The sequence below is a fragment of the Rhea americana genome, unplaced genomic scaffold, assembly GCF_003343005.1.
Source record: "Rhea americana isolate MKP2758 unplaced genomic scaffold, rheAme1 scaffold_40, whole genome shotgun sequence".
Lineage (NCBI taxonomy): Eukaryota > Metazoa > Chordata > Aves > Rheiformes > Rheidae > Rhea > Rhea americana.
In genome coordinates, this window is record NW_028186535.1 from 2,484,699 (window position 1) to 2,508,180 (window position 23,482).

Genomic DNA, 23,482 nt, shown 5'->3' on the forward strand with positions numbered 1-23,482 from the left:
CTTTATTGAGTTCACTCAATGTCTGTGAGGATTCATATAGAATATAAAAAAAGGTGAGTTATTTTTCATTTTAATCTTCAGCAAAATTTCAGCAAAAGTACAGCAATTTTTCTGGTGTGTTGTTACAGCGTTCTCATTCATATTCATGCAGACAATTTTTGGTACAAAGACAACTGGAACTCAGAGCAAAACTTGAGTAATTATATGAAATCACTGAGGTAAGAGATGCCTCTTTCTAATAATATTGTCCTTTTTAACAAACAAGGTGATCAAAGTATTTTCTGCAGTGGAAAAGAGAAGACAGGTGTTTTGTCCATATTTTTATTTCACCAAGAAGGCTTATACAGTTCTGCATAAAGGTCATTGTATGCACAGCCTGAAGYACAAAGTTCCCTTTGAAAACTCCAGCACAAAGACACTGCATATTAACAACATTAAACAAAGATGTGGGTGGTATGGGGGGGGGGGAAGATTAAAACAAAACAGCATTCTTCCTATTGGAAAAGCAGAATAAAACAAGGCACTTTCAGTAAATAAATGAAGAATAGGGACAAGCTGTCAAAGATTCCATAAAGCTGACCCAGAGCACTATAACAAAAATCTGCAGTAACGAACAAGTAAAATACAAAAAGGCACTACACAATCCTCTCCCTGCAATTCCCCTTTCTCAACCAATTAGCCAACTGAACTTGGCACAATGGAGTCTTAATTATAATAAAGTGCATCTCCTGTCTTAATACGATTTGAAAAATAGGCTATAGAACATATGCAGCAATATCCCCATGTGTACAACACACTGAAACAAAAATACATTGCAACTAGATACAATCTAGTTATGAACTGTGCAGAAAAAAATATGGCTTCTTTACAAGTCTTTCAATCATCTCCATATAATCTAGAATATTTTTAAACAAGGCATGAATGCATTTGCAAGATGGTAAGAGGTAGTGTTCCAGGTAAAAGGCAAACTCACTGACATATTGTTATGTGGGTATATAGCAAAGGTATCCCAGATTAAAAAGTAGCATTACCAAACCAAACAAAGTGTTACAGCATGCTTTCTTGGGATGTAAATACACAGTGTTTTGGGGGTCTCATTAGTTCCTTCAGCAAAAATGACCAGTTTTTGATTAAAATGTCCAACTATAATCCCATTTTGCAAGTACTTTTCTCTTGGTACTGTAAGTTTTCCTATTGCATTGCATTAAAATTTCCAGAGAAATAATCTTCATTTTCAGAATTTAAAAACAACAAATTCTAACACTCTCATTAAACGTAAGATGAGTCCATTTTTACTTCAACAAGCATTAATTTATGGCTATAAGAATATGAAAACACAAATACCAAACAGATGAACACATCAAATGTGTCACATCAGTGGCTACACATGACACACTAGTTAAATGTGTTTGCTGACACAAAGTGAAGTTTTTATCACTCCACTAGAAAATTCAGCCAAATTGCATATGTACATTACCTAAATTTTAGCTGATTTTAGCCCTTATTAGACTTCCATATATTAAATATATAAAGGCTAGATAAAAACTGAAATCAAAGCAGCACTGAGTATATTTCTTATTTCAATAATTTGTAAGGATTTATGTAAACATTCACTATGTGCATTCTTGCTCTTTACTGTAAATTCTTTACAGCTACTATAAGCCCCTACCCACAGGGTCTGTCCCAAGCATCACTTTTCAAGGTAACAGCAGATGCTGCTGATCTATTCTTCTTCATCAGCAGTATACGCTACTTCAGCAACTTCAATTTCTGGTACAGAATTTTCAGCCAAAGAGCCACTCCAGCACGCCTCGTGATTCTCTTTATCTGAGCTGCAATAATGGATCAATAAGTTTTGTCAAATGGAAACTAACATGATTCTCCACAGTAGTTTTACGTCTGCAATCCACCACACATTTCGAGACTCATTCAACTTATCACTTGTACCAGTGATCACATTTATATTGCAAGATCTATCCTGAGGGCCTGCATGAAACATGGGATAGCTACAAATATGTGCAATAAAATGCCAAATTCCTCAGCTGAGCAGTATTTAAGACCACATATTTAAAAATGTACTTTAAGGAAAAAAAAAACAAAACATATTTTATGAAATAAAATGGTATTTACCAGCTGTCCTCACCCAGGGTACCCTGGTCTGCTTCTACTGCAGAAGACTCCACCTCACCACTGCACTCACTTTCTTCTCCTGACATTTGACGAGTCATTTTTCCTAAAGATAAATCCCTATAACAAATAAGAACAGAGTACCACCAATCCATTTATGGCAAACACTCATCAGTGAAGAGCTGTTTATTTCACTAAAACTTAGCTATTTCTGGAAAATCTCACTCCTATATGCCCCATTTCTTTTATCACTGCAAAGATGCAGGGTTTGCACTGGATAGCTATTTAAATAATTTATCTGTTCCAGCTACTCATTCCTAAACTGAATTCAATCCTCTGGTTGCATCACATTTTAGTGGCTGTACAAAAGAATTCAATCCCAGAGAAGTGATTAGAATATAGGTAAGAAATTAGAAACAGATGATCTAAGCCACACAAATCCTTCTAGGCTAAAATCAAAATATAGCCAGAAGTAGAAGAGACAGGATGATAAAAAGATTTTCTTTTTTTTTTTGAATAGTTCCTCAAGCTTCTCCATTGTAACTTTATACTCACATATAAAGTTATCAGAGCAATGTATTTTCCATTAAGAATAAAAGAGATAGGTAACGAGCTTTTCCTTAACAGCATCCCATGAATTGGCAATCCTGGCTAAAAGTGAAAATATGGCCACGCAGAATGGGCAAAAAAAGTTTCCAAAATATTTTTCCGTGTGGAAAGCTTATTAATTTAGTGCCAAAAACTGCTACTTCAGTTGGCTTGTACACAAGTTTGTGCTGAAAATAATCTTCACTACTTTMCAATTGCTCTAAGTACTATTCCTTCTACTTTTATAGTTTAAAGCATGCATTTTTAGTAATACAATAGCAGTATTCTCTAGAATTATTTATCATGTTAGGGCCAAATCCAGTGAGATGAGATATGTGGATGCCTACAAGTCTAACACCTTGTCCAATTGTTCTGCTCCTATTTTACATAAATCTCAAGTACGTGGCCTCTAGATGGTAAAGGTAGAAGACTCTTAATTCCTGTTGAGCTATCAGATCAAAATTTCACTTCAAGAAGGTCAAATTATTTTTTTTTGTTCTTTCAGTGGGTTAATTCCCATCAGATAAACAGATTTCTTTAGCAAGGTCAGAGTTTTACTCTAGCAGAAATGGAAGAATTAAGCAACTTACTTTTACAATTGAAAATTCACAGTAATTATTTCTCATGTAGACTYCAGCTACTACTTGAATTACTTTCAATAGAGTCAGGGAAATAGGGCACCCTAGTGTTAGGAAACCTATCTTCAGGGAAAGCAGTAAAAAAAAATCCCCTATGCCTTCTTAATTTAATTTTAGTAACAAAGAATTTTTTACCATGATGAATATATCATGGCCAAATGTGAGTTATTTGATTTTTATTGGCCATATCAGTGTTCAAGCTAGCAGTAAGTGCCATAACTTCCTTCTCAAAAAGGGAAAGCATTTTTCAAACCTCATTATTTCCCTTCAGGAAAAGTAACAAGCTGACTATGGTATTTGGATCAGAATTTACAATAAGCCACAACAACTACMTTTATATTCTTTTTCATATCTAGCCCATTTAAACTTAAATCACYCCAAAATGTAATTTGTTAGTCAACAGGGATATGCTAGAATGAACATCCAAAACACTATTAAAATAGCTTCTAATCCTTTGCTAAGGAAACTCCACAATGACTGACTCAGCAGATTAAGTACTTCAGCATCAACTTCCCTGCACAATTCAGCAGACAGGCACCATAAAGTTTTACTATGAAATGCCATCATTTTTTCTTGGACGTAAATATATAATCTCCAATGTTATTTCAAAGCTATCTGTTGCATCATTCCAGGCACCTCAGAACAACACAGTTAAAGCCATTAATACAGATGTATAATCACTTGATCACTATGCTCTATCAAAGCTTCGAGTACACAAGTTGGAATTTTTCTACCGCTGTCAACTCTAGCGAGGTGTTCCATCTATCCAGAATTTCAAAGGCAGAATCTTTACAATATCTTTACAAGAACTAAAAGATGAGGAAACATAACCAGTGTTACTTTAGGGGAAAAGATGGAATAATATTCAATTTGTAGGAAACTAACAGCTTTTTGACAATACAAGAGAAGGAAGTACTTTCAATAATCTTTCTGTGCAGCTATCACGTGGAAAACATGTTTCAAGAACACATTTAGAACTAGGCGTGACTATCCATGGAAAACATGTTTGTGGGAAGAAACTCCTAAAAATCGTACAATTTCTACATACCTAATTCTTCTTTCAATAGCATCTATGTGAAGTTGTTTTTCATTTAATAATTTCTTCAGTGACTCAACTTCCCTTTGTTTTTCAAGTAGTTCTTTCTGTAGACGGTAATTTGTTTCCTCCAGAGTTTCACAGAAAGCCTAAAAGAAAGATTTAAGAACTTTCCATTTAACTCAGTGGATCACCTTTATTGATTTTGCTTTTAGAAATACCAAACTGTAATGGGATTGTAGCTATTCTTTGTATTGATTACCATGAACAGCTATATGAGCTTTTAAGAAAACAGATCACTTTTGTCCTTAATATAACACGTCACTTTGCTTCRGACAACACATTGTACTACACCGAACTGCAATGCAAATACCTTGCTGCATCCTTGATGTTTGTATCACTACAAAATAAACACTGTTCTCACAAAGAGGTTTCCCTCTCCCGACGTGCAGTCCCTAGTTGTGAATCTTTCTGCCTGTACAGATCAGCTGAACTCCCTCCTACTCCTCTCCCCTCATAAAAGCATTTTTCACATGATTTTGAAGTCTGTTTCAAAGATGCAAGTGTCAGAGACTAGCAATTTCATGACAGAGAACAAAGAYTATTCAGACAAATTGCATGTTTTCTCCCTTATCCAAGATACAGATGGAAAGTAGCACAGTTACATACCAATATGTAACTGTTACAAATTCACAATTATGAATGTGAGAAGACCAATAGAAAAAAAGATGTTTGAAAAAGTTTAAATACTAAATCCACTAACTACTCCATCATAGTAGGTATTTTCTGTTACTCTCCTCAAGATGACACATATACACAGTTCACCCTGATGAATTTGAGTGAGCAATCTCAAGACTTAATGCACAAAGCCGATGTATAATGCAAGATCCATTCAATGTAGGAAATGAAAAAAGTGTTGGCACAGAGCCTGCTATTCTATTACTAGTAAGTATATCAACAGCAGTGTACAATTCTGATTTAATTTAAATGTTCTTGATATACAARAAACCCAAACACATCTTAAAACCCAAGCAAGTTTCTCGACTTAATTCTACATGCAACTAACTACTAATTCATGGAATATGYTGAGTATCAATATTTTATGAGCTCAATAAAAACCAAATTGGTTAGGACATTGTTCTAGATAATTTTATGATCTTAGAAGAACATCAAGATTCTATTCTTTGCTTTAACTGAAGTAAWCTTACAAATCAATTTCTTTAAAATGTTAAGTTTCCCTGTAATTATACAATTAAAATAAATGTAATATTTTTCAAWCACATATCCATTTCTACTGATTTATTTCTTACATTAATTGATGACTTTCAAGTCAATTTGTCTTACTGACTGGGATAACAAAATGATCTTAATTGACAGACACTGAATTACTAACAGAAATGGCTAGTAGTCAGCACAACAGCAGTAGATATATTTTAATAGTTTGCCTAAATTCCTGTGGTGAAAGAATAACTTTGATGATACTTCTGCACAGTATGTATGATCAAAGTGAGCTTATGTTTCTTAATTAATATGAACAAATAATTCCTGTAATGTTATTATCTTTTTAGTTCTTCAACTTACAATTAACTATTTAAGATAAAAAGTAACCACATAGAAATCAAATGAAAATCTGTAACACAAAAAAACACACCAAATCCTTCAGATGTACATAGTAGTGGAACCAGAGCCAAAGCACTCCACTCACACTCAAAAACAGTAAAAAATAAACCTAGTAGAAGGAGCTTTGCTTAACATTTACACTTTCCATAGTATTAACAGTATATGTGCAGTTCCAAAAGGTATTTTTATTCTATAAAGCAAGAAAACTAAAATGACCAGTTCTAGACATACTTGATATAGCTCTGCATGCCAGTGAAATACTTTTGGCAAAATAGGCTGCAGCCTACAGCATTAGCTGTCCATTTCACTCAAATGCATCTTGAAAAGCTGCTGTCTTATGAGACTACYTGAACCAGTTGTTTGCAAATATTTTGCAAGAACACTACAGGAAAATTGTCTGAGTTAATGATTATTTTTGGTGGTTGAAGTTAACTGTTTCATTAGATTTCACAGCACAACCACTTTACTGCAAGACTGGAAGTCTAATTTCTACACATTGTGACAATGTGTCCACTAAATCTTCATAAACTTTCCTTATTCATACTCAGAACAAAATCTCTTCTACTGTCAGTTGTTGTCTTAAAAAAAAGAAAACAAATGAACAAAATAACCCACCTGATGCTTGTAGAGGCAAAAAAAGAGTACATCTTAGGACAAGTATCAGGTACAGCAGTCATAGATTATCAGTGTGCACTAGTTATTAAAAGATCATGTGTCAGTTTTAAAATATACGCATTTACAATTTTTCAGGAAAGAATGGAAACAAAGATGTTTTATTTGTAACATCCGCCCTAATCAACAGATTTTCACAGTATTCTAACAACTACTGCCTTTTGCTTTTGTCATATTACATAGTACTTACCCTGCTCTCTTCTAGACTATCAAAAGGACCCGGAGGATCATCCAGACAAAGAAATTCTCTCACTGCAAGGCTTTACCAAATAAAACGAAGTGAATTAGTTAAAGTATATAAAAAAGCAACAATACTTAGATATGATGTCAATATTTCTTCAAGAGACTTGAAGAAAATTCACCCTCACTTTACTCCCAAGCAGTCCTAATAATTTTARCAAACTACTAAGTCTCAAGTATGTGTGTTAATCAAGGATAGTACTCTACAGTTTAACTTAAAAGTTTGCACAAGTGCTCTTAAGAGTTGTAAAAGAGAAGGCAATATCCAATTTAGAGTGGTATTTTTTAAGCTTCAGAGAAATTATTACTTCATGACAACTGAGAAGTAAGTTTATTACTTTTATATTGAAGATGCTTGAAAAATTCTCCTAGTAAAAATAAGAATTAAAAAGTGAATAAAAAAATATTCACTAAAATTCATACATAGATCTCTTCAGGGTATATCAGTGCAACTAACCATGGGCAATGAAAGATGTGCTCATGTGTCTCCATATTGCTAAGATCACAATCTATTGACGTATACACAGTACAAAATAGTTATAAAAGAAAAAAATGCCAAGGTTAATGGATCATGGATGTACTACCTGTCTTTGCTAAACATACATTTGCAACCAATACATTCATCTTGAAATTGTGTAACAGTCGTCTTGAAATTGTGAAACAGTCACAATGTTCATCCATGCACTGTTTTGCAAAGGTCAGAAGAAGAAAGTGTGTACAATCTTCTGGTTTACTCCAAAATAAGGTATCCGTTATCTCCAACTGCAGAGCTTATATAAGCAATTATTCCCAAACATGCATCTTCACCCAATTTTCTTGTGAATATACCTTTCCTGCTCTGTTTAATTCATTCTTCTACAAATACCCTTAGAACAGAATAATACATGCTTATTAGCAATTCTGTACCTTGCACTCACTATTTACAGGTCTGTAAATCATCTTCCATTGCAATGGATGCACAAAAATGGAAGATATGAATCTAAAGGAATTCAATCTTTTTCTCCCATGCAAGTCCCATGGGAAGGTAAGAGTAAAATGAAGTAGTTTTCTGTCTTCCTCTCATTCTGTCCATCTGAAGCAAACACTAAGTACAAACATAAGARAGGACACTATTTTCTCCCAGCAACTAGTCTGATCAAACAGTTCAGGTTTGGTAATCAAAATGGGGAAACGTTTTTTCAGTAAACACTTAATTGTTGATTCTATCATGACTTTTAGGAAAGCTCTAACAAATATTTATCTAAAATGCATGCTGTATTTCACCTTTATTTTRTTGCTGGATTTGTGTAAGCCTGTTTCCAATTTGCTGTTGCAGACTTTAAGATTTTTTTTTTTTTGGCCAACATTTGGTTTGAATTCTTGTCTTCACCTCCATCTTCACCAGTAGCCTTTACACCATCCCAAAAAATTCCTTCTCCTATTACGCTAATCTAAGTCCTTTCCCCACTTAGTCTGTGATAGATGTGGTCCACAGTGGAGATCTCCTCCATGCTTTCATTACAAACTTCCTTTTTTCAACCCGCCCCAACACTGACTTACATAAATCGATTTATGATCTGTGCAAGCCATGGCCTAAAAGTCTACAACTACAATAGTTTTCTTCAAGTACTTGAAAGATAATAAAAATCCTGCTACTTAAAACAAAATTATCCGTCCTGTTAGCTCAGAAAATGATAGACAGTGACAAGTCTTTAAATTATTTAAATTATTAGGAAATATAACCTCAAACTTTACCAAATGAAAGGTTATTCAGCTGTAGAAAGTAGTCTTTCAATGAAAAAGAACAGTATATTTGTTTTCCAGATTGTTTAATCTGCCTATTTGAAGTGACCCTTTTCTAACATGATGCTCAAGTCCATCTTTTATGGTTGAATTGTTCTTTTCATGAAGAAGAAAATTGTGCTGAATGAGCTCACATATGGCTATCTCAGAAGAACTTGTCACATGGGAAAATTTGTTCATTATTTTTCTTCAATAACTATCCTTCATTCACCTACCTCCGTTCAAATGTTTATTTAGAATATTTAGTTTCTATATTTTGCTAGTAATACTACACTTYGCTACAATAGAATTAAGATGACACAACATCCAGTAATGCTTGCACATGAAAAAAGGAATACCCAAAAGAATGAATGTGCACAAATATTCGATCCATATGTACAATTACTTAATAGTTCATACTCATTTTTGACCTTGCTAAAGCTGCTTGCAGAATATTCTTTTCTATAGTTTTGGAAACATCTTGAAATCAAGAGCTGTAGATTCAGTCTTGTACATATGGAAATCAAGAAACAATGCCACAGGTCACTGTAACTTAGGAGCACTGAGAACATGTTTAGTTTCTATTATAAAAATGTTTCCTTGGTAGCATAAATATTAATTTCCAATCTAGCTTTGAGAGTCTTTGACCCTATTTTCCCCTCCATGTCATACCTCTTTTTTTCATTTAACAAATAGGAGAAAATTCTGTCTTAATACTATGATAGTTCACACAAATCTTCCATATCATGTAGCACTGCTGCTATGCATAGATCCTTCCTTTCTTTTTCACTCCTAAGCCAGCTGACATCCTTCTCAAGAAAGGCAGCAATGCCAAAACAGTGTTAAGGGCAGCAGCTCGGGGCAGGAAAGTCAGTGCTGTGCACACAGAGTCTGGTTGTACAACAAAACTCAACAGCTGAGTTCCTCCCTTTCAAGCTGCTCCTTGCACAGAGTGGAAACAGAAGAGCTATCATTTACGAAGCCAGCTGAGGCTTTTGTTTAGCAGGTTAAACTTCTTTCTCCCACCTCCTGGGTTATGTGAAATTTTCTTGAAYATACTAAACTCTGAGTGGATTTCAATTTGATCTTTCACTGAATCTTCAATACAATAAAAAAGATAAGAAATTAATCCATAAAACGCAGATTCTGAACTCAGTGATCTGCATGCCAGCCTATGTTCTACCTTTAAACTACTTCGTGAATCTAGTGCTATTATCAGTAGATATAACAAATAATTTATCTAAAGGGAGAGTTTCCTACATACTAGCTATATCTCAATACTAACACAGTGCATAAATAAAAAGGAAAGATTTCTCTACAAAGACAGATGGGTARTTTGGTTTTGCTACGACTCAAGCAGTTTGATTTTTTTTTCCAAAACTGTAGAAGTAAAAGGGTGAGGTTTTATGGTAGAAGCAGAGTTAGATTCTCACACTGCTGCTATAAAGTGCAAATATTAACTCAATAGTAACTTTTATTACTAAGCAGGGAAATTCAGACATATCAAACCTTCCCAATTTAATAATTTCATGAAGAATCCAGACATTCATTATATGCAAGCCTTACACCCTAAAATGTAAGGCTTAAAATAACTTAAAATTTAAGGCAGAGTCTTACACAGCCAAGACTTTTTTTTTTTTAAAAAAAAAAAAAAAAAACACCCTCACACTACTATTATCTACGCTCTAACAAACAACTCCACAGCCATTTAAACTCCCTTCTAAATCTGATTAGAAATGTATTCCAAAAGCTATATACTTGTTTTTGCATTAGATCATGAAAGATTTTTACAGTGTTTTGTCCAATCATTTTGGACCATCATCAACATACAAATAAACTAGCTGAAATCCCAGACTAGCTGCAACAATGTGACACTCAGCATATAATCTTCAGAGACATTCAGTCAGACCAAAAGTCCATCTAGCTTACTATTCTATGTCTAGTAACACAGCAGTAACTGATGTTTAGAGAAGAATCCCTTTTTTGGCATGCTCACCACTGTGCCCAATCTTAATCTTAAAAATGAGGAAATTCTGAAACTTACTTGTTCAGCAATTTTACATTTTAGTTCCTGTAAAATTCTTGAGGGAATCCTGTTTGCTCTGGACAATTTCTTACTCTTCATTTTTAATGATATTTCAATTGAAGATAGTTCCTCAAAAGAAYGGAACTGGTAAAGTAATCTCTCATTTGCTCTGATCTTTCCAGTCTGATCTTTCCTGAATGATCCTTTTACTTAGGTCAGAAGATGATCAAGAATTCTCCAAGATTTTCTATTTCTGATGTTGGAAAAAGTATTTAGAACTAACAGCTATGCCTTTAGCAACTTGCTTCTTAAAATTCTTCTTTGGCCTATATTAATATGATGTTACATTTAATTTGCCAGAATTATGCCGCTCTTCTCTGCCAGGCTTGGCAGGATCTTGAAAAAAAGACTTTGGTCAGTAAGACCTCTGCACTTGGTTACTTAATCATATTATGATTTTTTAGGCTCTTCTTCAGTCTTCTTTGACTTGTTTTGACATTTGCTTATGTAAAGTAATCTGTAAAAGTACTTCTCTTATTATGTCAGGTAATGCAYATTATGCCAGTTTAATGCAAATTTTAAGAAGTTACTGCATAACATTGTAAGGGCTTAACATTATGAAAACCTAATGCTTCAYTGCAATATAAACTATGACTACATCAAATCTGCTTTCACTGTTCAGAAAAGACTCTTTAGAAGTAAAAAATGGGTTAGTCTAACATTTTTAAATTAAATACTACTGCATGCAGTTTGTAGTTAACCATGCACAGTTCAAMATACTGCAATGGCCTTTTTGTGCTTAAGGTTAAAATGTAATAAATTTAATAGGACACCAAATAATGCATATAATGACTAAATGCACAACATGAACATTAACAAAATTCTATACTGTGCTGCTCAAAGACATACTGCTGGAATTTAATGGCCTATGCTAGCAGTTTGAGTAGAAAAAACATAACCCATAAAATTCAAATCATGTACCAGTTAGCAATATCTTTATGAGCTACTAGGTTTTGGAGGAATGCTTGTAGTCCCAACTGTCGATCTTCCAAGAAGTCAGGATTATAATTATCCTTGAACCAGCGCTTTGGTGGAAGAGCCAATCGAAAGCCTGGAAACATATCCTTCAGCTGAAATAGAAACCAAAGATGAATGGAGAGATACAAAAAACGTCAGTACGAAATATTGAAATTGATGAAGGCATTGAACTTTACTCAGAATTACAGGATGTTTTCATCTTCTGTTAAATTCAAGCACTAGGTAAGTCTCAACTATAAGTTCAATCCAAATTGTTGTATAGATTCTAGGCACAGTTCTACTGCTTCCTGTTTTGCCTTAGGCAATCAAATGACCTCAAATTYACCACATAAAGATTTTTTCACTTCTGTTTTTGTTTTGCTCCCGAATGTCTTTAAGTTAGTAAGTATAAGAAAGTGTTATGTAAGTAGTAAGTGTTAGATAGCTGGGTAATCATTTTGGTGATGTTTCTTCTAAAGTACTCAGAGACAAAAAGTATCATATAAATAAAAAAATATAAATGCCATTACAGACCTTCAACACTTTCAATTCATCTTTTTTGAGGAACAACTTCTGGATCAGAATGAATTATGACAGATGCATGAAATACTTCTAGCATCTCCTTGAAGACCCAAACTATTTATACATAGATGTGGCATAATTCTTAGTACTAACATGCAAAATTATACCCTTGGCTTACCTAAACAGCAATTAGATATATTCAGTGTCAGAAATACCTAGAATGTCTTTCTTTAATTCAGAAATGAAATATGGAATTAAATAGAGGCTTAAAATTATACAATGCTCAACTTGGACAAGAATGCCAATTTATTTACTTTTCTACAATGCATGAAGATAACAAAACCTTAACACTTTCATAAAACACCTTTAGATTTGTCTTCTTAAATGGGATGTTTGATGCACACACATAAAATCTGAATTTACAGTGAACAAAACAGGTTTTACAAAACTAATGTAACTGCAATTCCCACAAGAACCAGTTAATCTTTTCATGAAGACAGGATCAAGCAAAATTCTGTCAGATGTACTGAATATATCTAATACATTTATATGAATGTTCCAATAACAGAGATTCCAGAATCTCCTCAGAAAACATTTTAGCACTCAATGTTTACATAGCTGCAGGACAACCGTTCAGTGGGCATGTTGATCTTTGCGTAACAAATTTAAGCACTGTGACAATAAGATTGCTGTTTTTAACTATGCTTTATGGACTCTCAGAAAAAAGTTCCTCAGTAACTCTTCAGCAGATTAAGTTAAAAAAATTAAACAAAACATAACAAAACCAAACATTGYATTCCAGCTAGAATCTCACTAAACATTTTAGAGAAATAACCACCTTAAGGGCTTATGTTTGTTCATAACATGAGAAAAGTGCCTTTTAAGATCACAGTCACTGCACAGTTAATTTGTAGTCTATGGTGACTATTAGTTCCTTATCTGTACAATTGTTTATTGTCAAAGTCTTCTTACTTTGTGCATTTAGTGTTTCCTGACAATATTGTACATGTCATCTAATAAGACAAAACTCAGTCTGATAAAAAGACTATTTTTATCTTTGATCATCTTCAATAGGTTCCTTCACCTATTAAAAAATTATCATCATCACCATGCATGTAAGTATCTTCCACGCCCCATAACCCCTGTTAGTTAATGAAATACTGAATGGCACAGGACCCAGAAGAGATAACAAAAGAAGGTCCTGTATAATCTTAATTGTAGAGAGGATGATAGATAACCATGGCTGGGAAAGCATTTCAACCAGCTGGATTTCTATTTAATGATGATTTCACTTGTCTCTTTATGCAGATCACACCATTTTCTTTGTAAGGGAAGAGTATGTCTACCCACAGATTGCTCCTTTTGTGGATGAAGAGTTTGAGAAAGCTGTCAGCAAATCCACTTTCAACAACATACTCTTGAGGTATTCCTTCTCAAGCACTCCTCATGTGCAGCAGAAAAAAMTGTGGGTCAGACAAGTTACGCTGCTTGTGACACCTTACATAGACCCAGAATACTTCCTAGATGTCTCCTACATCATTATGTGATAGATCATGCATGTCACATGAGGGAAAGAATGCACACCCTCGGGGAAAAATAGTTAAGTTCTTGCTTCTTAAGAACTGGCCATTTTATTATTTAACACCTTTACAGGTAGAGTAATAAACCACACAAAGTTCTTGCATCTTTTCTCAAGATAAAAGTGCATTTTTCACACATTTCTCCAATCCACTAGGTGTCCTTAAGCTTCAAATCCCTCAGATTCCATCATATTCAACATGCTCTCAAATTAATGWTTTTGTTAAAATTATGGAGAAAGACAATTTTTGTCTTTGCCATATCCTTTTCTATTTGCTTTCCAYAGTTTGCTTTCAAGTAATGCACCTGTATTTTCCTCTCTCCTATTAGTTCTGTCTCTAATAATTAATAGAGCTTTATTGCTTCAGTCATCCTGTGACAGTTTTTTCCTGCATCTCAGCACTTCTGCCTTATTCTTTTCCAGGTTTGTGCTACTCCTTTGTGCTGACCTCTGTTTGTGTATTCTTCTCTTCTGATTGATTGCTTTTGTTTCTGAAATCACTAGAGGACTTCTCATGTACCCATACTGGTAACATATTTCTCTTTCCTTTGCATTAGACTAGTATGCCATTGTCTTTTGTTTTCTTTCAATAGGCATGACATTTTCATATCCTTTTCATCTCCTGGAAAGAAATGTTTTGAATGTCAAAACTCTCTAGTTTATTGGGTTTGAATTCTGCTCTTCTGATGCTTAATTCACTCTACGCTTATGTTTCTCAAAAGAAGGASAGTTCATGATTCTGATGTCTTTTATTCTCATTAGTTTTTATTTACTGCCCTACACTAAAAATTTTTAAGAAAGTAATGGAAGTTGCATCCAAATTCTTTACAGGATCCTATTCCTGTCTATTTTGTTTTATGTTTTTTTTTTTTTTTCAGAGAAACTGCATTCATCTGGTCTGTGTAATTTTATCTACATATGTTCTATTGTTAAGTTGTCCCTATTCTTTTCTCCATTTTCAGTCATTTCTAAGTCCAACTCTCAGATCAGCTTGGACTTGAGAACAAGCATATATCTAAGCATTACCACACAATGCAAGACCTGCTCTTTTCTCTCTTTACTTGGTCTTCCTGAAAAGCCATCTGTCAATCAGTACTCCAAACTATGATACATACAGCACTCAATTATTCAGTTCAGTGGGTGTTTAATGGCAACTTTCTCATAYCATTTCAGAGAATGAATAATCTGCCACCAATCGCAAGAAGGAGGCTGGAAAAATGRCTCTATATATTGCGWTTCTAGCAATGTATAAATACATTATGTTATAGAGTCATGTTTAACATAATGTATTTMTACATTGCTAGAAACTCAATATAAACAARGTATAATGTATAACAAATATGGTACAGAAAATCCTAAATGTATACATGTATGAAATTTCATTTCTAGTATTATCAACAGGGAGCTGCAAATATTGTATCATKTCTTTTGAAGCACTGATAAGAGCATACAATCATTTACTCTTCAACTCTTAAGAGATCTAGAAATGMCAGCTGCATTACTTGAAATGTGCCGTAATTCTGAAATTTAAAGAGAATTCCAGAATTGTAACAAAAAAATTGTTTAGATGTATATTAAAAGATGGAAAAAAAAATAGCCAATGATACAAAGGCTAAAAATTCCTCTTCCAAATCTAGGCAGAAGTCAAATATTCTTGTCAAAGATTTGATTATAGAAATTTTATTTGTATAAACGAAAACATCTAAGTATGTAGTCTAAAAAGGTTGTGTGACATTTTAGTTTTCCACACTACTGATAGTGATCCGATATGTCACAATTAACTTCAAAAACTCTAAAAACTAAAGACTGATCAACACAAAAGATAACTCTCTTTTTTGAGCATCAGAAGTATCAGCCTATGCCCCTCAAAGCCAGATTTTGCTGCACTGGAGACAGTATACTGAAGTCTAAATTAATATTACTTGATCATTCCTGTAAAAGGAAGGATACAGGCCCTACTTCTATGTCCAGGCAAAAAAAAAAAAAAAAAAAAAAAAAAGAAAAAATTAGTAAGAGGTAATTCCCTGTACATTTGGTGCTAACACACCCTATAAATTATGAAGCACACTAATAACTTCAAGTATCTTCCATATATTGATTATTTCACAGGCACAATCTTTGCAAAAATGAAGAATCCTATGTGTTTCTTTTAATAATATRGTAAATGTTTTATATGCAGGAAAGAAGCCAAAGCAGAAGAAAAAGTGACAAAAATATGAAACAGAAGGAAACAAAGAATAAGAGTGAAGCAAGTTGGTTGAGAATTTACTATTGTAAACTTATCACTCACCTTGTCATTAAGCCTGGAAAAGTCAGTGTACCGTCTGAAAACCACCCAACTTTCCTCTGGAGTTCTTTTTACTAGTATTTTATACACCTGTGTGGGAAAAAAAAAACATCAGAAAAAAGTGTAGAACTTCATGCTACATTGGCTGGAAGGCTGAAATTCTTCTTCTTTTTTCTTTTTTTTAATGAAATAGAAAGAACTCATCAATTTAAAAAACCCTAAAACAACAGTATTAATAAATTCAAAATTTAAGGAAAGATTTTCTTATATTTTTCCAAATATAATTAACTACCCTCTTTGGCACGTTTGTGAACTGTTTCCAGATTTCTCCTCTATGAAAAATCAAGTCCTTGCAACCAAAGAGATAAGTGAAATATGTTTTATAGATCCACTTTAACTTCTACTGAATTTCAGTTTTACTTATTAATTCTGGAGGCCAATCTGCTTTTTAGACAACAGTAGAAACCATGMAGCTATTGAGCCTTATATTATTTTAACACAGCTCATATGCCTTGGTTCACAAGAGAAAAAAAGATGTAGGATAAAAAAAAATAAGATCCTGTTCTGTTTCTGTCTTGTCAAAAATCCTATTTTGATTTGTCTTGAACATCAATTTTTGTCTTTCCAAGTAGAATATGAACACCCAACCATCTCTGTAGGTAACTACAYCAGAATGATTACACTAGCATTGTAAACCAGAAATAACTGATTTTTTGAATTAGATGTAGCAAAACAACAGTACAACAGTACTATTCCCCAACTTACAAGAAAATAGGTTATTGCAACAACAACAATAAAATCAATCACCTTTTGGAGGACTGCAGTGGGAGTGTGCAAAGCAGAGTAAATTAAGAGAAAGGCAAAAGTGACCAACGATCAAATGCCTAAAGCCAATAAATATAATATAACTTCGATTAGAAACAAAGTCTAGGAAAACAGTTCTCATGTCACAGACTTACTTTTTCCAATATAAGAAAAAAGAGACTTTGCAATTGCACTGAGTTACCTTTCTTAATTTACATTTTCTTTTAAATTAAAATTATTAATSTCTAAGGAAGAAAAATATATTTCTGGAACTACAGTGATAAACAATCACTCAATAGGCATTTAACTAAATTCTTCTTTAAACCTTTTCTAACCTCTACTTTGAAGTAGCAGCACCCACAGACATCACATACTGGGGCAGAGGCAATATGTTAGCTATAAAAAGCTATTAGCTTTTAAAATCCATTCTGTAAGTATAATGTGTCTGCAAAGCCAGCATCCAAATACAATCCCATTTTCTTGCATTTTTTTGCATAAATGTAGATCCAAATATTTTACTCTTCCTGTCATACTAAGCTTTGAACAACCAGGAAGCTCTATTTTATAAAGATTTCATAAAGCAGAACTGCTTATGAAGCTAGTTTGCTAGTATGCAGTTAAACACAGAACAAGAAGCTTTGGAATAGGYTTGTTCATTTACAGAGTATTCTATTAAAAGTTTTGCAAAAGTATTGCTTACATATCCACTTATGAAAAAAACAAACAAAAACCAACCCTAGCTAGCTTGTCCCTCCCTTTGAATGTTTTCCAAGTAAATATTAGGCAACTTAAAAGTATTCTTCTCAAATTACGGTCAGCCTAACAAGTCTAATGAGGAACATAATACGTCTTGTGATTTACTGGCTGAAAAAAATATGGTCAACCTGAAACAAACATTTTTTGTTTTCCTACACAACTAGGAAAAAAAGGTATTTTTTTCCTTTTTAAGGCTTGCAATTAAGAAACAAAGCTCTCAAGTATTACAGAATTGACTCTCAGTTAATTCACACACGCTTTAGGGGGAAAGCAACAACAGAATTCAACAAGTTCAAGTCAGTCTTAAATTGCCTTATTCGATAAATGCAAAATACTCAATGAAAACATGCATTAGAAACCAATTTCTAGATGATTTAGGATCTCACTATCATTTCCACTTAACTTATTAAAGTAGTGAAAATTTCAACTAATTCAAGACCTAAAAAGAAAAATACTGAACAGCAAGCAAACATTCCACATTAGCCATAGGTTTTTTTTCCTAAGCTTTACTATCTATGCACTCCAAAAATAGACTAATATTTAACTTTTAAAGTTGGTACATGTCCCAGCATAATTAATTCAAATTTATATTCTTGGGAACAACAAAATGCTATACAAACTGGATGAAAACTTTAGAAAGTCTCCTTCAATTCATTTCCACTTCCTTCCACTGATTTTGCACTATAGCAGTGACCAAATTTTTTAGCATTCCTTACTCACTAGCTTTAACACATAATTACAAGTTTATCTTTAATTAATTGCTTATGTTTCCGTTGCTCTCTGAAACAAACATGGCAAGATAAGAAGTGAATTCAGAAAGAACAAAAAAAAGCATCCAATTATGTTAAATATGAAGAATGTTCATTTGTACTGTGATCCAGCTTTCCACATGTAATGACTATAAGCATACTAGAATATGCTTTGGCATATTTTCAGATCAAACTATGTCAATATAACAACACACATAMAACATTTATAGTTTTAGCTTTGAAGGTACTATTTTAAAAGAATCCTTTAACTCACATGCAAAATTAATGGGGCTCTTGTTTTATGCTACCATGCATAACAATATTAAAAACCTATGACAGCATTGTCAGCTACTGTATATTTTGAGAAAAAAAAATCATTTTAAACAGTTAAGCTAGTGTTTTGCCATAAGCTACCACCCATGTGACACCTTACCCTGAGGCCTCCGGAACGGAATAGGTTTCCCCCAGTGAGAAACTAAACCCAGCAATGTCATAGAATCAGTAAGGTTGGAAGGGACCTCGGGAGATCACCTAGTCCAACTCCCCTKCTCAGTGTTTGTACTCAGAAACACAATATTTACTTCAATGTAACTGTAAAAGCTAAATATCAGGGTGTTTTGCTGCTCATTCAAAATAAAAGATTACATTTTAAGATGTTTAATTATCCAGTTCAATTTTGCAAGGAATTTAAGTTTGTAAGGAACTTAAAGACTTTTCCCRGAGAAATTCATGATACTTGAAGTAGAGCAAAGCATTTCTATTCTGCATACATAATTTCAGGAAAAGACTGGTTCAATTCCCTCACCACTAAAATGGGGAGGATACTTTCCTGCCAGAATACAGTATTTTGAAGCTAGATTGATATTTGCAAAGTACTACAATATTCCTGAACTGCAGGTTTCATTTACGAAACAGAATACAAAGTATATTCAATCATTATCTGAATGTCTATGTAAGATTAACCGTACTATCCCTGAAACTTACAGTGAATTTTGCCCTTTCCTCCATCACCTCATAACCCAGTATAGTAGGTGTGGATGGTCGATCTTCCCAGCTCCTTGAATCTGTATTCTGCTCCATATCTTCTACGGGTTGAGAACAGTATTCTATGGATGTGTCCATACCTGTAAACTTAGTCCGAACAAGTGGACTACTACACACAGATGACGTAGAGCCAATCTGGTCAGGCACGCTCATCTTTTTAAAACTATCAACAGTAGAGTCCTCCACCTGTCCTTTTGAGGAGCTTGAACTTGTTGACACACTCCCAAAAGAAGAACTTCTTTGGTTTCTGTTTGTAAAGCTGGAAGATGAACTTCCAATAGGAATAGGAACGGGAACATATGGTGTTGCCATCCTTCATGAAAAAAAAAACAAAAACCAAAAAAACCCTCAGTTTCTGATCCAGGAGTTCAAGGTTCATCCACTCGATGATCCATGCCTTCCTCTTCAAGAATAGTACCTGCAGGGGAAGACAGATATGTTATCATAACTTTTTGTTTTTACTTTAAGTGAAAGCAACCACCTTTGGAAGAAACTATATAAAATATTGAGATGGTTAATATCAGTATCAGTAGTTAAACACTCCCACAAGGAATTTAATATGAATATAAAATGCTGCCTTAAAATGACATCTGTATATTTTAAAGGATGTCTTTTCCTGTCTCTGTCTTCCAGGTCTCTGCCAGAACTTTCACTATTAAAATGAAAGAAAATTAAAGTAAGATTGTGAAAGATTTTTTATGATTTAAGTGCTATTTTGTTTTATGAAGTCAGCAATTTTAAGTCTGAGAAGTTGATACAGTTTAACTGTTTAGCAAAAACAGTACCATTTTTTTCAGAATTGTTTCTGTAAGATGCACAGAGCAGACTATATGAATCAAATATGCATGCAATAATGAATCAAAGGAAAACATAATAAACTGTATTTGCAAATATATACAGGTGAAGTAACATATATTACATATACTCACTGAAGTATGACAGATCTGCTTTCAAAGTATTTTTCAAAACAACTTTATTGCATATAATACTGTAGCRGTGTTAACCGGGCAGATTTTATGCAGCTTGAATTGAAGCAATTAAGTTTTACAAGCACATACATCAAAACTAGTGTGATAATAACTAGTTTTCCATTTTGGCAGCAGACTAAAATGGAATAAAGTAAGTTTGGGGAAAAAACATAAATAAGTCTGGGTATTTTTTTCTATAACAAAACCATTTCAAGCCAAAATTAATTTTTGTGTGTGTGCATACACATTTCAAATAAAATAACATAAAAATAAGGTAGTCTCAAACTGCCCCAAAAAGCAGCAGCATCCAGTTCTAACAAAATATCAAAAGAAGCACTCACACAAGATGCAAATTAGATGCTATCTCTTTGGATTAATAGGATTTGAGTCACCACACGTTTTGCCCAAGAGTATACCAACTACAAGGCTGCAAGCTGTTGTGAAATGGAAAACTGTCAATCTGATTCACGTCATACAAAATCAATCACCTACTGGAGTAAAAACTGAATGCGTTTCCTAATTGCAGGGTGATATTTTCATTCTCCTGCCTGAAATAAATATGAAATATGACTGAATACAAATAAGTAAATATGAAATGAACCTATGTCAGCAGGAAAGATTGAGAAAAACTCTTGAGATAATTCCTTCAGTCAGGGAAAGCAAAACCTCCAGTCCTTTGACTATACAGTAAAATCTTCACACACTCAGTATGTTTGAAAGCTATGGGAACACGACCACAAGGAGAAATTTCAAATTGGCAACGACTCCTCAAGAGCATCTCTGCCTCACTGCGGGATGAGGCTGACTATTTAACAGCATCCTAGGAAGTAGAAATGTCAATTGCATAAATCCCTGCTGGTTCACATTTTGCTATTCAGGTGAGGGATTTGGACAATTCAGTAGCTTCTAGAGCAGCATAATCCTGKGGTTAGTTATATGACTCTAACTCACGAATCACACAGTTGAACTTCTTCAGCATCACACAGTTTGAAAGAAGCTAGTCACACCTGCATTGGAGCCAAGACACTCTCCTGTAGCTAGGCTAAGGTCCAGATTCTTTTCTTCAACTTTGAGTTACTGAAACTATTTTCTGCCTCAAACAAACCCATACTATCCAGCAGCACACCTAAATATGAGCAGATCTGCACAGCAAAGCACTCAGTATTGTGCATCCAACACCTACACCAGGCATGCTTCAGCAGTTTTTATTTCAGACTACTTTAATTGATGGGATGCTTATTAACAGCTGAAATGCATTAGGTCTGTTCCAGGGAGCATTTTCTGGTTTAGTTTCTTTTGTACACTGCAAGACCATCCCGCTTTGTGAGTCAAAGCATATTAAATGGTGACCAAAACTTCCTTCTAAATGACTTTCTTGATTCAAACTAAGATAGTAAACTCACCCACTAAAAAAGAAAAGGGGCTGACACCACCAATGCACTGCCCACATCCCCAAAACTCTTAACAGTGATAAAAGAATATTCTTTAAAAAATGGAAGCGTTAGGTTAAGTGAGCTAGAGGCACACTTAGTTGCTTAAATCTTATGTATTTTTTCAATAAAAATAAGCACACAGGGATATTATGTCAGAACTTTTATATATATATATATTTATGAATATGGTATTTTTTAAAAAAATCCTTTATATGCATATAAATGCATCTGCTACTGTAGATGCACCAGAATTTCCAGCTATCTAAAATATTTACTTGCTACAAATTGTAACAGGGTTTAAAAATCACACTAATACATAATTTACAGCTCAAGGATACAATGTGCAGATGAAGGTCACAATCTTAGGGTTTAAGGCTTTTCTATGAATATATAAGTTTACTGTCAATTCATATATTGGAAGAAGCAGAAACTAATTTGGTAAAACACTTTTAGATAAGATAAGAGTTCACATCAGTGCACCAAGGAGGGAAATGCAGAGTCAGCTACATATCCAAACTCCAGCGCAGACTGGTCTCACATGCCATTACATTAAAGCAGGAGAATCATCGCTGTAGAGTAACCTTCAGAACATGCAGATCACTGTGCTGCCTTCTAGAAGACAAACCAACCACTGCACTCTCTCATCTAGATATTTACATTCTTTATTTTTCAGAATATTTTTTCCTGTTCATAGCTCTTATTTGGCTTAATTTGATTCCAAATTGCAAGTCCAGAATGAAATGAAAAGACGAGAACATTCACTGGAAGTACTTAATTGCTACATTTGAAACAGGATAGTAGAGCCCAGGAACCATACTGTCACATGCTTCAAAACAGCATGACACCAACTTCTCCTACTCCCCTGTTTACAGCAGTCACCTCCCTTTCTACGGGCAAAGCAAACAAACTATAATAAAAACACTTAAAAAGGGTTTACCGCCAACTCTAAGCCATTGCAATTCCAAATCCTTTTACGCTAATGGTTTTTAGGTTCACTGAAAAACACGTAAGCTATGCAATTCCCAGAGAATGGATTATAAATAAAACAATCCTTGCTTAACACTTAGCTCAGATTCAGCAAAACTTCAGTTATGCAACACTATGATCTGGTTACTTATAGGTACGCCTGCTGAATTTTATTGTTCAGGTTTTAAACAATTTACCACAACGGAATGTTTTCTTAAGACCTACTGGAACTTTTAAAGTATAGGAACACTTCGGTTGTGTTATGGTCTACAAGCTTTTTAAAATAAATAGAGATGTTGTGCTAGCTTTGACCAATCTCTTCCACCACGTATTTTACTTGCTCCGCCTAACCCGCACACTTGCACACAAAAGGAGGCAACTACCGCCCCGGAGTTTGTTACCTAGTAGGAAACACCGCATGTTTGTAAACCAGCTGAAAGCAACCCTCCCGCCCCCAAGGAAAAAAAAATACAGTAAGGTGCGTTTATATTTACTAACTTTGTGAGTAATGGAACAGAACAGAATTAAAATGAGAAACTCCACTTATCTTCTCCTCGCTCACCAGCACCTGGCGGCTCCGGCCACACCGCGCCCGCGCCGGCACACGGCGGAGGCGACATCAGCCCCGCCGCAAGGCCGGGCCTGGGGC

General features: G+C 34.2%; 1 protein-coding gene across 3 annotated transcripts in view; it reads right to left on the minus strand.

Annotated features, from left to right (window-relative positions):
- Nucleotides 1–307: 307 nt before the first annotated feature.
- The window catches only part of SNX16 (sorting nexin 16), a 23,447-nt gene continuing 272 nt past the window's right edge, over nt 308–23,482 (minus strand). Inside the window, exons 1-8 of one of the 3 annotated variants that reach the window (XM_085314334.1) lie at nt 23,332–23,474; nt 19,407–19,884; nt 16,117–16,203; nt 11,690–11,838; nt 6,872–6,941; nt 4,402–4,538; nt 2,131–2,247; nt 308–1,832 (exon numbers count right to left, since the gene is read on the minus strand). In XM_085314334.1, the coding sequence (XP_085170460.1) occupies nt 1,724–1,832; nt 2,131–2,247; nt 4,402–4,538; nt 6,872–6,941; nt 11,690–11,838; nt 16,117–16,203; nt 19,407–19,778 (1,041 nt within the window). In that variant the 5' untranslated portion in view covers nt 19,779–19,884; nt 23,332–23,474 and the 3' untranslated portion in view covers nt 308–1,723. Of the gene's footprint in view, nt 1,833–2,130; nt 2,248–4,401; nt 4,539–6,871; nt 6,942–11,689; nt 11,839–16,116; nt 16,204–19,406; nt 19,885–23,331; nt 23,476–23,482 lie in introns of those variants that run through there. The other 2 variants (XM_085314335.1, XM_085314336.1) reach the window with 2 other exon arrangements.